The sequence below is a fragment of the Leptinotarsa decemlineata genome, unplaced genomic scaffold (genome assembly GCF_025532065.1).
Source record: "Leptinotarsa decemlineata unplaced genomic scaffold, Ldec_3_MD MMD2_tig00026374_RagTag_RagTag, whole genome shotgun sequence".
NCBI classification, from domain to species: Eukaryota; Metazoa; Arthropoda; class Insecta; order Coleoptera; family Chrysomelidae; genus Leptinotarsa; species Leptinotarsa decemlineata.
The window spans coordinates 962,916-977,888 of record NW_027412710.1 but is presented as its reverse complement, the minus strand read 5'-3'; the positions used below and the strand labels follow the sequence as shown (position 1 = coordinate 977,888).

Sequence of the window (14,973 nt, the reverse complement as noted above, 5' to 3'; positions counted from 1 at the left end):
CCAATGGAAACATCATCCATAAGTTGGGGAAGCTCGTGTTCCAAAAAATGTAGGTGAGCATCACCATTCAAACGTAAGGGGGGAAAATAGGGCCCAATTAAATAATCCCGAATCATGCCTACCCATACATTAAAAGAGAATCTGTTTTGGAAATGAGTTTGCGTTATCGCATGTGGGTTATCTTCTGCCTAGATGTGATTGTTATGGAATTTCATGATACCATTTCTTGTCAAATTAGCTTCATCTGTGGAGAGGATTTTCTATAAAATTTGCGGATATTGTTCGACTTTTCTTTGAATCCATTGAGCAAATTTGATACGTGGTTGGAAGTCACGTAGCGTGCCTGGACACGCTGAATATGATAAGGATATAATTGCTGTTCCTTTAAGATTCTGCAAACCGTCATGTGACTGATATTTAAAGTTTGACTAATTTTTCTTGTACTTGTCTATGGATGTTCACTAATTTCTTCGAGAACCGCCTCCTCCAATTCTACAGTTCTTAGTCCGTGGCCGTCCTACTGAAGAATTTGTTTCAAAGCTTCGGAAAGTCGCCGGAAAAGATTCGCAAATGTCGCTGCACAAGGAGTCACGCCTTGGGGATACCTTTCCTGATAGATGCGTCTGGCGTCGCTTGAATTTTCGTCAGCCAAGCCGTATGCAAAAACCATATCAGCCATTAATTTGTCAATTAATAGTTGAAAATGTGATAGCGAACTTCTATTTTTATAAACAAAGTCTCATAGCCTACTCGATTTAATTAACTTAATTTGCAAGCGGAGAGCGACAAAAATTATTGAAATCAAATTTGGCTATAAAGTAATATGCATCGATATAGAAAATTGTAAATATCTCGAAAATGATCACCTCCAGCGTTGTTTAGGAGGTGTACCTTTTTTACTTGAGAATGGTGTTGAAATTAGGTTTTTTCATAAAAAGTACCAAAAGTTTACTGTCAAAAAAAAGTTAGGACAATTTGGAATAAATAATGACAGCATACGCAGCGCCCTCTAGATGTCACATGAAAATTAATAAGAAATTTCGTGCAAATAACTTATTTTTTGCAAGCCAACAAAAAATTCAATTTCAACACCCCGTATCTCCGAATGTATGTATTTCTGATTGTTGAAGTGTGAATTATAGAATTTATATCATAGTGTCGAATACGAAAAACATAAATGCATTGATTGTTTTCATGGTGGAATAAAAATTCTTTTCTGTTTTGCCGTTGCTTACTGAAAATTGTGTTCCAGATATGTCGGAGTTTGCTGTCCAAAAAAGAGTGCAGTGTAGAATGGAAAACTCACACTAATGAAATGTGATTTATTGTTGGAATTTAATTAAACGATAAAAACTATTGTCGATTTTTTGTTGAAGACGCCTGAAGAAACTTTTGTACATGTGTTGTCGTTTTGTAATTTGCTTACTGAAAATATCACAATAAGATTTTATTTAACACGTTTATCCTGAAATTGTATTGTTCCACAAAAAAACTGGGGGCTGATGAGATATATTATTGATTATTTTTCATTAGGAAGAGTTCAAATTGTAATAATGAAATTGAACGGCATTGTGAAAGATTTTCTTGTTACATAAAAGAATAATTTTTCAAATAGTTCAGGCCAAACCTCAGAATGTGAATTCCGGTAAACACTTTATTTGTGAAATCCGTCTATAAATAGATAAAAAAGTACTGAAAGATCACGTTCGTATTTAAATGATAATAGAAATCATTACATAATTACATAATATTACGTGAGGAAAATACGCATTATTAGTTAATGAAAATCTATATTTTTGCAAATGAATCAGACATGTTAGAAACAGAATGTTTCTTGCAGAATTAATTTCACTGAATATATGATTTTCTATTGATGTCGCAAAATACCTTCCTAGAAAAACGGGAAACTCACGACGCGATTATTAAATCTACAAACATATATGAATTGAACAAACATATGGCTATTTTGAATTTATGTGGCAAATAGTACAAGTGAAATGCTAGATGCTCAGAAATTCTATTATTGACAAATGGGTAATGAAGTATTCAAAAGTTTTTCAGGAAATCAACATGAGGAGTTAGAGTTTAGAATGGACCAAGATTTCACTAGTGAAAATGAAATGAATTAAAATTGATTAAAAAAAAACGTCCCGGGTCCACTATTTGTTGCATTTTTGATTTGTATCATACACACCCGATAAAATCTCTCTCTGTATTTATATCCTGTACCCGGATGTCACGCATGTAGCTATAGCTGCCTACGTGGTCATGTTAGATGTAGCCTGGGAATTCTGGGTCTTCTAACTGGAACCACAAATGTGCGGTTGGCTTCTGTTGTTGACTCCGTGCGTATGTGTTGTTTCCTGCTTTCGACAAACAAGTGTTGCCTATCTTTACACTTGGCTGCACCGCGCTGATGAGACCAATAGCCAGAAACACGTGTCCGCGGTTTGCCCCCCTTTTTAGAGTGTTATGTCCACTATTTGTTGCATTTTTGATTTGCATCATACACACTCGATAAAATCTCTCTCTGTATATATACAGGGTGTCCCTGGACTTCCTCTTTTCCTTTCGGGAATGTATAGATGGGGTCAAAATATCACCAGTACTTCATATAACTTTTTTTCCTAAAAGTCTTCGTAACCAAGTTACGGGCCCTCGAAGTTACAAAATGAAAAATGTTTTTCTTTGATAACTTTTCAAGTGAATATTCAAAATCATCCAAATTTTGGTAATTGACTAAACAAATGAATTCCGTCGATGAGCTTTCATGCAGGAGTCAGTTGTTTTGCTACAAAGTCAGGAACGGACTACCCCCGATGGTCCACACCCCAAAACTTTGAAATGACAGATATTTTTCAATATTTTTCAACAAAATAAGGTTACTTGGACAATTTTATGAATTAAAGTACTCGTGTGGAAAGTCGATCGGAGCAACGAGTCTTGATAAAAATGTAGTTCTACTCGACGACATCAAACCCGCTCGTCCACCATTATTTGAAATGAATAATTATCAAAGCAGAAATAATAATGATAACGTTAATTCAACAACATTTATAACAGGAATAATACAAAGTATGCTAAAATGAAGTCGTAAACAAAAAGTACAGTACCTATATGGAAGTTTAAGTCACAATTGTGATAGCAGATATTTGTTCAAAAGAAATATCAAGTTCTGTAGATTCGTGGTGTTTTTAAACTAACAAGCTACTCTACTATGAAATATCGAATTCATTCCATATTTTGTATGTACATAATACGTGTGGAATAATCACGTTTCGTGTTGATCAGTTATCTGAATCTCATGAAACTCAACATTCGAATGTTTCAAATTCTTCTTCACAGCTAAACTGTTGAGGAGTTTCACTGATAATTATAATTTTATGGGAGAAATTCTTCAACACGAATCTAAATTTAGCTGAAAAAACGCACATCGGAAAAAATATTTACTATACTAATAAAAAGCAAACGAATGAACTACAAAAACGGCTGCACATGATCAGGTGAAAAATATCCAGGGAATAATCATGTTCCATTTCTTTCACAGATGTTGACAAAAAAACCGTTTAGAAAGTTTTGATAAAAAATGAGAAACTGGAATGCGATTTTGTTTTGTTGAGTGGTGCGTTGTCATATGACTATCATTGTATTGTCAATATTCTATAGGATATTTTGAATTTTTTTGATATGGCCGAACAGTTTACATTCAATGAATATGCAGATATGCATGTATTTTATGGACGAGCATTTTGTAATGCTGCAGAAGGTCGTCGTCTGTATTCCGAGCATTTTCCCAATCGAACGGTACCGTCAAGAGAAACATTCGAGCGTGTCGATCGCAGCTTGAGGGAGACAGGTATGTAATAATTGATAATTAATTTGAGCACGTTGTTTTATTTCGATATTATTGTAGGTACAGTTTTGCCAAAACGAGGTGGTGAGGGCGCTCCTAGGACTGTACGTACCGTTGTATTGGAGGAAAATATTTTGGAAGCCGTCGCTGATGATCCTTCAATGAGCATCAGAAATCTATCAGAACAGTTCCATACATCCAAGTCCACTATTCATAGAATAATTAGGGAACAACTGCTCCACCCATTTCACATCCACAAGGTACATGCCATGACACCTCAAGATTTTCCAGCACGACTGGAATATGCCAATTGGTTCATGGATAGGCAAAGAGAGGATATGACTTTTATTAATCGAGTTTTATTCACTGATGAAGCAGGTTTCAGTAGAGATGGAGTTATCAACTCTCATATTCTCCATATATGGGCCGAAGAGAATCCCCATGGGATATTGCAAACCAAACACCAACGGAAATTCAACGTGAATATTTGGGCTGGTATCATAGGAAACCATCTTATAGGACCATTCGTTCTACAGGACCGATTGAATGGAGAACGTTATTTGGAGTTCATTCAGAACGATTTGAATGGACTTTTGGAACATGTTCCATTGCAAACCCGAAGAGATATGTGGTTTATGCATGATGGCGCTCCTCCTCATTTTAGTTTGATTGTGCGTGACCATCTGAACCACATTTTCCACAATAGATGGATTGGTAGAGGTGGGCCATATTCATGGCCATCGCGGTCTCCGGATTTAAATCCATTGGATTTCTTTCTGTGGGGGCATCTAAAAAGCCTTGTTTACGCTACACCTATTCACACAAGAGATGCATTGTTGAATAGAATAACATTACATTGTGAAGCCATACGAAACGACCCTGGAATGCTATTTCAAGTACAGAGAGGGTGTCTTTGCAGACTAAGAAAATGTATAGAGAGAGAAGGTGGTCATATCGAACAGTTTCTGTAGCGGATTTTTCATTTCTGTTTGCTCTTGAGGCTCTTGAGTTTCGTTAGTTAAACGTGTTTGCATTATAAAAATTCTTTATGAACATTTCACCTATCATTTCCATTTTCCTTAAAAACAAATATTTTCGAATAATGGTAGACATCTCAGGATAAATGTTGTTGAATTAACGTTATCATTATTATTTCTGCTTTGATAATTATTAATTTCAAATAATGGTGGACGAGCGGGTTTGATGTCGTCGAGTGAAACTACATTTTTATCAAGACTCGTTGCTCCGATCGACTTTCCACACAAGTACTTTTATTCATAAAATTGTCCAAGTAACCTTAATTTGTTGAAAAATAATGAAAAATATCTGTCATTTCAAAGTTTTGGGGTGTGGACCATTGGGGGTAGTCCGTTTCTGACTTTGTAGCAAAACAACTGACTCCTGCATGAAAGCTTATCGAAGGAATTCATTTGATTAGTCAATTACCAAAATTTGGATGATTTTGAATATTCACTTGAAAAGTTATCAAAGAAAAACATTTTTCATTTTGTAACTTCGAGGGCCCGTTACTTGGTAACGAAGGATTTTAGGAAAAAAAGTTATATGAAGTACTGGTGATATTTTGACCCCATCTATACATTCCCGAGAGGAAAAGAGGAAGTCCAGGGACACCCTGTATATATATATATATATATATATATATATATATATATATATATATATATATTGATCATTCCCATATTGATTTCAATTTAAGAGCCACCGGTATACAGCTGTTTCAGCCTATTGGGCAAAATGAGAAAAAACCAAGAAAGCACTTGATAAAAATAGCTGCGTAAACGCGAGCGAAACATAAGTGGAACCACTTATTGGTGTGACACCCAAGTCAACTTGCCAAGTTTTTATGTCAGTGTTGGTGGTTTGACCAATCAACCGACAACTGCGGTGGCAGAAATTGGGGAAGCTAACCTGAAATGCCATCGGAAAACGAATCCACATGTTCATAGAAATGATATGAAATCTAGAAAGGTTAATGCAATCAAGCTGCTGGAAAATAATTCTATGAAAATCACAAAATAAATAGATAGTACCCTTTTGATCACTCCCATATTGATTTCAATTTGAGAGCCACCGGTAGACAGCTGTTTCAGCCTATTGAGCATCGTCAGTACAACAGTAAACAAAGTTAATACTTTTCATCATGTAGAAAAGTGTCACACATTGAATTTTTATGTTTCAGAGAAAAAATACAAAACTTATTTTATTTCAACATTTAAAAGAATTGAGATTTTAAAATTATGGCCATGCATGGCCAATGAAATAATTTTAATACAGCAGACAAAAGAAGAATCCAGTTGGACACACTATCTTCACTGACTTTGACACACACAGAAGGAAAACCACGTATTTACCTCTTTCCATATCGAAAAAAAATATTTTCATATTTTTAATTCGTATTCATATTAATAATAAAAAAAAAAACAAATTCATGAATTTCCATCGAACATAAAATCACAAAGTGTTCAGTCTCTCATGGAGACTATGATGGAGTCACAGAGAAGTCACAGAGGAAGAGAATAGTTAATTCAGTCAAGCTGCTGGAGATAATCAAAAGATAACTGAATAAGTACTATTTTGATCACTCCCTTATTGATTTCACTCTAAGAGCCACCGATAGACAGTTGTTTCAGCCTATTGGGCATCGTCAGTACCGGGCAGGCGGTCCTCGATTGGAAACAAAATGTGAATAACCAGTAAAAGTACCCAATAAAAATCCCTGCGTACACGCAAGCGAGACATAAGTGAAACCACCTATTGGTGTGGCACCCAAGTCTCACTTGTATTCATGCAGTTATTTTTATCAAGTATTTTTCTTGATTATTCACATTTTGTCATCAATCGAGGACGGCCTGCCTGGTAATGACGATGCCCAATAGGTTGAATCAGATGTCTACCGGTGACTCTTACATTGAAATAAACATGGGAATTATCAGGATGGTGCTTATTTATTTATCTTTTGATTTTCATGGAATTATTTTCCAGAAGCTTGACTGCATTAACCTTTCTCGATTTCATATAATTTCTAGAAACATGCGGTTTCGTTTTTCGATGGCATTCCAGGTTAGCTTCCAAATTTTCTGCTAACGCAGATGTCAGTTGATTGGACAAACCACCAACACTGATATAAAAACTTGGCAAGTTGAATTGGGTGTCACAACAATCGGTGGTTCCACTTATGTCTCGCTTGTGTTTACGCAGTTTTTTTTATTAAGTACTTTTCTTGGTTATTTACATTCTGTCTAAGATTCTGACGTTAGCTGTCAAACTGACACACAAAATATTTTTCGCTGCGATAATTTCGAAGTTTTTTCCACAAATACGACTATTTCTGGTAGATGATCAGCCATTCACCAGTAGTAACATCTCTCCTATTAGTGAGTGCGTTGGTTGTAGTGCGCAAGGACCCTCCAGACTTCTGGTGAGTGTGTTCAAACTATCACTTTCACGGAACTGTTCATCGTCTACCCTTGGGATATCAAAGGGTGTAAGTTTTTCTACAGCAGAATGGAGAAACTGCTTGGCAGCTTGATGCTCTGGGACAGGGGTGAAGTAATTACCTTTATCGGTTTATTGCTTGATCTCCTGGGCCTGAGTCCATCAGAGCTGCTAAGGAGCAGCCCCGTGGCGGCAGCTCAGGAGCCCTCTGGCCCTTCATCAAGGGCCCAGAAGTTATTCGAGGGTCCGTCACGGAATGTATCCTCCAGAGATACTCCCGTCGGCATTACCCTCTCTGCTCAGTTTGAGATAAATAACGACGGCAATCAAGCCTCAAGAACCGGCTAACAAAAAGCGTCGCTTTCCAGAAGAGTTTCCTCCTCTTCTATCTAAATCAGTCGCTTCAGTAAACAAAAATACCGGCAACAAGTACAAAAAAGTGATTAAATATATGTCAAAGTTCCGGGACGAAGCCAAGAACAACACTTCAGAGTCAGAACTCTCAACAACAGAGTCTTCCGTCGAAGGTGACCATGAAATGTTGGTTGACGACAATAGGTTTCGAAAATCGATTTCGACTATACAGGGTGGCCCAAAACAGCCATTCCAAAATCTAAATCAGGTTGAAAACCCCAACGATCAGGGAACTAGCTCCCCTCTCCATCCTCGTCCTGAGGTGCCCCAACGCACCGGAAAAACACGCGTTGTCGTTCGCCAGAAGGACAAGTGGGGTCAATTCACAAAGCTGGCTGCTTTTCATAAGGTAAACTTTGCCAAGACAGTAAACATGGCTGACGGCATCAAGGTTCAGCCTTCTTCGGCAGAGGACTACAGGAATATGTCCAAACTATTGGCGAGGAAAAAAATCCCCCACCACACGTATACCCTACCTGAAGATAAGCAAATCAGAGCCGTCTTCAGAGAAGTCCCGGAAGATCTGGAGACCGCTGACATCGAGGACGCCTTGGTTGAACACGCCCGGGAATGAGCTACGCAGGAGAGGCCAAGAGCGGTAACACCTCCGCCAGGCCGACCGAGGCGCCCAGTAGTCCCCGCCCGTCGAAGGTTAGTGACATCTGTTCTGCTCTGGACCAGATGAAGAAACTACTCATTCAGTTCCCCGTACTCGAAAAGATGTTTACGGTGAACATCAACGTGCTAACTGGAACCTGTTAATGGCTAGACAACCAACATTGCCTGATTCTCCTAAGATTTTATTTTGAAATGCCAACCAACAGTATTTCAAACAAAAAATTAGATTTTGAGAATTTTCTAATACAACAAAACATCGATTTTGCACTGGTGAAAAATGAACAATGAACCTTTTGGTATTCCAAACTACCGTTTTCACCACAGAGAACGCATTAGACGTGCTGGAGGAGGAGTTGGCATTTTTGTCAAACGTAATCTTCGTCACGTACAATTCGGCATTGACTCAGATCAGTTACATGGCACGGAAACCGTGGACGTTGAACTCCAACTGAGAAGAGGTCGTCATGGAATAATCTCAGTTTACAACCCTCCGCGGAATCGTCTACTCCCAGAATCACTGGATGAACTGCTGATGTCGACAAATACCCCCACAATTGCTGCTGGTGACTTCAACGCCAAACACAATCTGTGGAGCGGACTCACCAATGCGAACGGCCAAGCGCTCCATGCGCATGCTGACAGGCATGAGTATCGAGTGATGGGTCCAGATGAGCCCACGTTGTACCGTGGGGATTTGAGGCCTGACGTGCTTGATATCGTACTGCTCAGGAACGTCTCCATGTCTTGCGGAGTGTACACTTTGTCAGAACTTGACTCAGATCATAATCCAGTCATCCTGATGCTGGGTGATGATCTGCCTCCCCAGGATCATCGCATGAGATCATCCACGGATTGGGAAGCCTTCAAGGCTCACCTAGTGGCAGGCAGATTTTGAATTGTCTGTGAACAACGTTTTCCGCGCAGCCACAACCAGGACAGAGTGTCCTCTGCAGAGCTACAATGAGTTTCCTCCTAGGATAAAGAACCTTATATGCGAAAAATCGACTCAGACGAGTTTATCAGCGGACTCTCTACTTTGGAAACAAGGCTACTGCTAGCAGGATGGCCAACCAGGTTATACAGCTTATCACTGACTATAGAAACGAGAGGTGGAGCGATTGTTTGGAATCGCTCGAACCTGGGGCTGGCGAGCTCTGGCGAGTCATCCGCAGGCTCAAGAAGAGGAAAACCGCTCCTTCCCCTCTTCACGGACAGCGCGGCATCTGCTACTCCCCCGGTGAGAAGGCGTTGGCCTTGGCAGACACAATGGAGAGTCAGTTTCGACTTAACGTTGATCCGGATGATGATATTGACCGTGATATCCGGCTTGAACACTGGGTTCGACGCATCCTTAGGGAAAATGATGACGACATGATCCGTCCAGCTCCGGAGGAAGAACTGAGGGGGTACATTAGGACCTCCAAACCCAAGAAGGCTACTGGAATGATCCTACCTGCTGGACATGATCAACAGCTCAATCACTCTCGGATACTTCCCTCGAAATTGGAAGCATGCCGTAGTTGTCATGATTCCGAAACAGGGCCAGAATCATCGTCCGATTAGTCTGCTTTGCTCAACGGCTAAGTTGGCTGAACGTGTTGTGCTGCAAAGGCTAACAGAAGAAGTTGAAGACCGAAATGTTCTGCCTGACAAACAATTTGGCTTCAGGAGGGCACACTTCACCGAGCTGCAGGCCCTGAAACTGGTCGAAAATTCCATCTCAGAGCTGAACAACAGAAAGACAGTCCATCTCGTCCTCCTGGATATTTCGAAAGCCTTCGATCGAGTCTGACACGAAGGCCTGCTACACAAAATGCTCGATTTTGATCTGCCTCGGGGTCTGGTCCGGTGGATTAGGTCCTTTCTGGAAGGCAGAACATTTCAGGTCCGAGTTAAAGGTACCCTGTCTCCTGTCAGGGAAATCGAAGCTGGAGTGCCTCAGGGAGCTGTGCTGTGTCCTCTACTCTACAGCCTTTACGTGAGCGACCTTCCGAAGTTCGATCACGTGAAGGTTTCCCAATGCGCGTTGCATGTAGACGACCTCGAACGCTGGTACCTTGACTGGAAGATTCGAGTGAATCCAGTAAAAACTCAGGCGATAGACTTTGGGAGACGTAAAGTTCCTCCAGGTACAAGGGTCACGATTTCAGACAGGGAGATCGAATGGCAAACGCGAGTCAAGTACCTAGGTCTTTCGGTAGACCGCCGACTGACCTGGGCAAATCACATTGATTATATCAAGAGCAAAGTGCAGATGAGGATAGCTAAACTCTATCTTCTGGTCAATAGAAATTCAAAACCCCATCTTAAAAATGATATTTTACTATACAACACGATGTTCAAGCCTGTCATCATGTATGCTTCAGGTACTTGGGGATGAACCGCCCCGTCAAACCTCTCCATTTTGAAAAGGTTGCGAAAAAACTTCTTAGGATGCTGGTGAAAGCTCCATGGTTCGTGCGGAATGAAGCCATCCGCAGAGATTTGAAGCTGTTAACTATTCGGCAGTCCATTCAGTCGAGGAATCAGAGAGTTTTCGAATCAGCGGAAACTCATGATAACCCATTAGTTAGGGAAGCTGTAGATTACACTATAGACGACCCCACTCAATTCAGAAGGCTCCGTCGCTCGGTTGAGTGAAGGCCCTACGACGTCTGTTGAAATGAACAGTTTGTTCATCAAATACCCCAGTCAGGAAGGGGTACACAAGGTCAGAGCGGCATAAAAGTCATTGACCTTTATGTCGCCACCAAAACACCCTACGTTATGAACCATTCGTCCTCCTGGCGAATCTCAGTCGAATGGGTAAGGGAAAACATTTTCAACCTGATGAAAATGAAGATGACTATGATACATTTTATCTTAAATCGAGGACCACCTGCCCGGTACTGACGATGCCCAATAGGCTGAAACAGCTGTCTATCGGTGGCTCTTGAATCGAAATCAATATGGGAATGATCAGAATGGTGCTTATTTTTTTTTTCTCATATAGTCAGTCAGTGGGCATACTTGAAGACTGGCTATAGATCAAATCATTTGAAGGAATAATTCTTTCAGGCCAGTCTCATCTTCCTGCACTGTAGAATAATGGACTAACACCTATCAGAAAACAACTACTCTCCTGGCTAATATCACGAAGGGCGTTGAATTATATCCGATAGGTGTCAGTGCAGGATTCTTCACTGAAGTTATTCCTGCATTTGCTGTTAGCGATAAAACTGCCGCAATAGATTTTCAACTATGCCCACTGACTATATCTGAAAAGTTTTCTTTCCTTATATGAGGAATTGGACAAATTTCGGATTTGCGGTTTGTTACCTCGTTTACAGGAAGATGGGGTTTTGACAAACCCGTTGTTTGTTGTCCGCTTGAGCCTAGTTAAAGGAATGATACTCTGAAGAAATTAAATTTTCAATCATGGAAATTATCGACTTTATGTTGATGATAGACACTACCTCGCACTGACGAGTAGCGACACAGCCAGAAACCGGTCTGCGTGTTCCAATAATTGAAAATCCATTGCAGCAGTTGTATCGCCAACAGCATATGCAGGAATAACTTCAGTGGAGAATCCAGCACTGACACCTGTCGGATATAATCCAACGCCCTTCGTGGTATTAGCCAGGGGATTACTTGTTTTCTGATAGGTCAGTTCATTAACCTACAGTGTAGGTAGTTGAGACTGGTCTGAACGAATTGTTAGTTCAGATGATTTGATTTATAGCCAGTCTCTAAGTATGCCCACTGACTATATGTGACAAACAATTTTGCATTCATATCCTCATAGGAAATAATATAAACATTCAATTCTGATTTAATCCTTATCAACACTAAAACTCTCCTAGAATATACACAACTACGGCCTGCAACTGGAGAAAATTAGTAATGACTGGTCTAACGGTAGTCGGTCGGTTCGACGTGGGTGCTTTGTTCACTCACACAAATCAACAGAAGTGTTGGTTGCTGGTTCAAACCCCAGGCTGAACGATCGATTTTCACTTGCTATCGTCCAACCCGTGTTAGGAATCACACGTTGAAAGGTAAGATCTCGTTAGTCCTTAGCTTGCATAAGTTTAGACTTCTGAGGGTTGTCGTTCGTGGGGGTGCGATAGCTGGTTAACGAAAAAGCACATTTTTTTTAACTACGAAACTACTTGGAGTAGTACTTGTGATGCACTGTTTCGAAACTTTGGTGAAGTAATGAATATGACTGGAGTCTTTCCCCAACACCAAATCGTTATTTTTAACACCTCGACACGTGTTTTGATCACCAAGTGATCATCTTCAAGAGGAAGATTGAACTGTTTAATCCTAACGGTTTGGTGTTGGCAAAAAGTTCCACTTATATTTAGTTGGAGTAGGTTGAGAAATGTGTTCATGCCGAAATAATGGCACATATACCGTTGTGCGGAATAATTATTTAATTATACGAATGAACTGACCCGTTGCTTAATGACAATTATAGATACTATCTATGATGAAGATCAAACAATTCTCACAAACCTTTTTTTATATCATGCCGTGTTTCGGCAGAGGAAGCTCCCAAGGAAGCTGCGATGTTAGCGAAACGCGTCCAGAAATAGAAACTGTTTGTTGAAATTGTTCTATTATTATCATGAATATATTTATATATATATAATTGCTTATATTTTTTTCGAATGTGACCTCTAGATTATACCAATTATCCTTCATTCCCAATAACATTGCATGAATCATTATGACGTTTGACCTCTATCATGAGGTGGAAATATTCCATTTCCTCCACCAGTCGGGAACCCAAATATGATTTAACTCTAACTTCAGTGTTCAAAAATATCGGATAATATCAATTTCAATACTGTTCACCAGTAATACCTAATAAGTAAACACTCTCTTTGTTCAAAAACAATTTTTCTCCATTACTTTTTTTAATTACATTTATTTAATGTCGCATTAACCTCGAGGGTTATTAGCGACAATTCAAATTCTACAACAGTATTGATTTCTTACAATAAATTTTCATATACGGTGCAGCAGCTTTATACATCTTAGAGAGGAAATTCGTTTTTCATAGTTACAATTTTGTCCTAACGCTGCTTCAATTGAAGGGTGGGTGTCGTACTCGACTATCTCATTGTAGTTAGATGCGCACTCAGATAAAATATGTTTGACACTTAGGGCACAGTCATAAACTTCACGTGTTGGAGGGTTACTACCTTTGAGGATGTATTCATGAGTGAGGCGAGTATGTCCTAGTCCAGGGGTCTCCAAACTTTGAAGCCTTCGGGCAATAATGATTTTAAAAATTGTTCCAAGGGCCAATTTCAGCCCTTAACTATATTTCTAGACTAGGATAGTCGCAAAGTGCGTGACCTAAGCATTTCAATTATTATTGTGTATTGTGACACTTAACGACATCTAGTGGCGAGTAGTGGTACTATGTACTTTCTTTTTCAGCTACCCGCTAGGTGGCATTAGGCGTAATTAAATATTTGGAATTACCGCGTTGGTTCGAGAAAGTTCTGGTTCTAGCTAGTGTATTCCGATCACCTCGAGATGGCAGTAATAATTGCATATAAAAAGGCTAGCTGCGCAACTGCGAGTTAGTCTGCGTAGAAAAGGCGAAGGAAGCGAAACAGTCTATTGTGAAATAAAGTAACACCCGTCAATGAAAGTATTTTGATTTGACTTATTGTTTTTATGTGTGATTTGTTAGTATGGAAAAGAAGCGAAAAATCGACAGTGAATGCAGAACGTTCCAAGAAAAATGTAACTTTCAGTATTTTATGATTGAGTCCAGTAATAAGGCGCTATGTTTAATTTGTAATGAAACCATAGCTGTTCTCAAAGACTATTAACATTAAACGACACTATGAATCGAAACATCTTCAAAGTTACTCCAAGTATACAGGAAGTTTGCGGAAGGAAAAATTTGAAGCTTTGAAACGCCGACTCAAATTGCAGCAATCTTTGTTTACCAAAGCGAATACTGAACAAGAGTCTGCAACTCGTGCCAGCTTTCGTGTGGCTCTTGAAATCGGAAAACGTGGCAAACCATTCACCGATGGAGAAATGATAAAAGAATGCTTGATTGCAGTAGCCGAAGAAATATGCCCCGAAAAGGTAAATTTATTTAAAAGTGTCAGTTTGTCAGTAAACACCTTGGCTCGGAGGGTGCAAGACATCGCAGAAAATATATCATCTCAACTGTCTGACAAAAATGGACATCATGATGAGTAGATTTCTCTAGCATTGGATGAGTCAACGTATGTGTCAGATACTGCTCAGGTGTTGATTTTTATTCGCGGAGTAGATAAAAGCTATGAAGTGTATGAAGAACTTCTTGATATCGCTAGTATTCACGGCATGATAACTGGGGCAGATATTTTTAAGGGAGTTGAAAATGCCATCAATAAAAAGAACCTTCAATGGAGAAATTTGAAATCTATGACAACTGATGGAGGCAAAAATATGTATGGTAAAAATAAAGGAGTGGTTGCACCTGTGTCAAAGGCTGTAGAAAATGATGGTGGTTCAAAACCATTAGTCTCACATTGTATCATTCATCAACAGTCCTTGTGCGGAAAATGTTTGGTTATATTCTAAAACCAGTCATACCAGTTGTTAACTTCATCAGATCCACTGGGCTGAAT

General features: G+C 39.5%; 2 protein-coding genes across 6 annotated transcripts in view; one reads left to right on the top strand and one right to left on the bottom strand.

The window, feature by feature from the left end:
- Positions 1–1,356, top strand: part of LOC111510995 (inter-alpha-trypsin inhibitor heavy chain H4) — a 93,029-nt gene extending 91,673 nt beyond the window's left edge. For all 4 annotated transcript variants that reach the window (XM_074185341.1, XM_074185339.1, XM_074185340.1 and 1 more), the window contains one exon: positions 1,253–1,356. In XM_074185341.1, the coding sequence (XP_074041442.1) occupies positions 1,253–1,292 (40 nt within the window). In that variant the 3' untranslated portion in view covers positions 1,293–1,356. The remainder of the gene's footprint in view (positions 1–1,252) is intronic.
- Positions 1–14,973, bottom strand: part of LOC111504932 (pyrokinin-1 receptor) — a 443,518-nt gene that overhangs the window by 233,005 nt on the left and 195,540 nt on the right. The window lies entirely within an intron of this gene.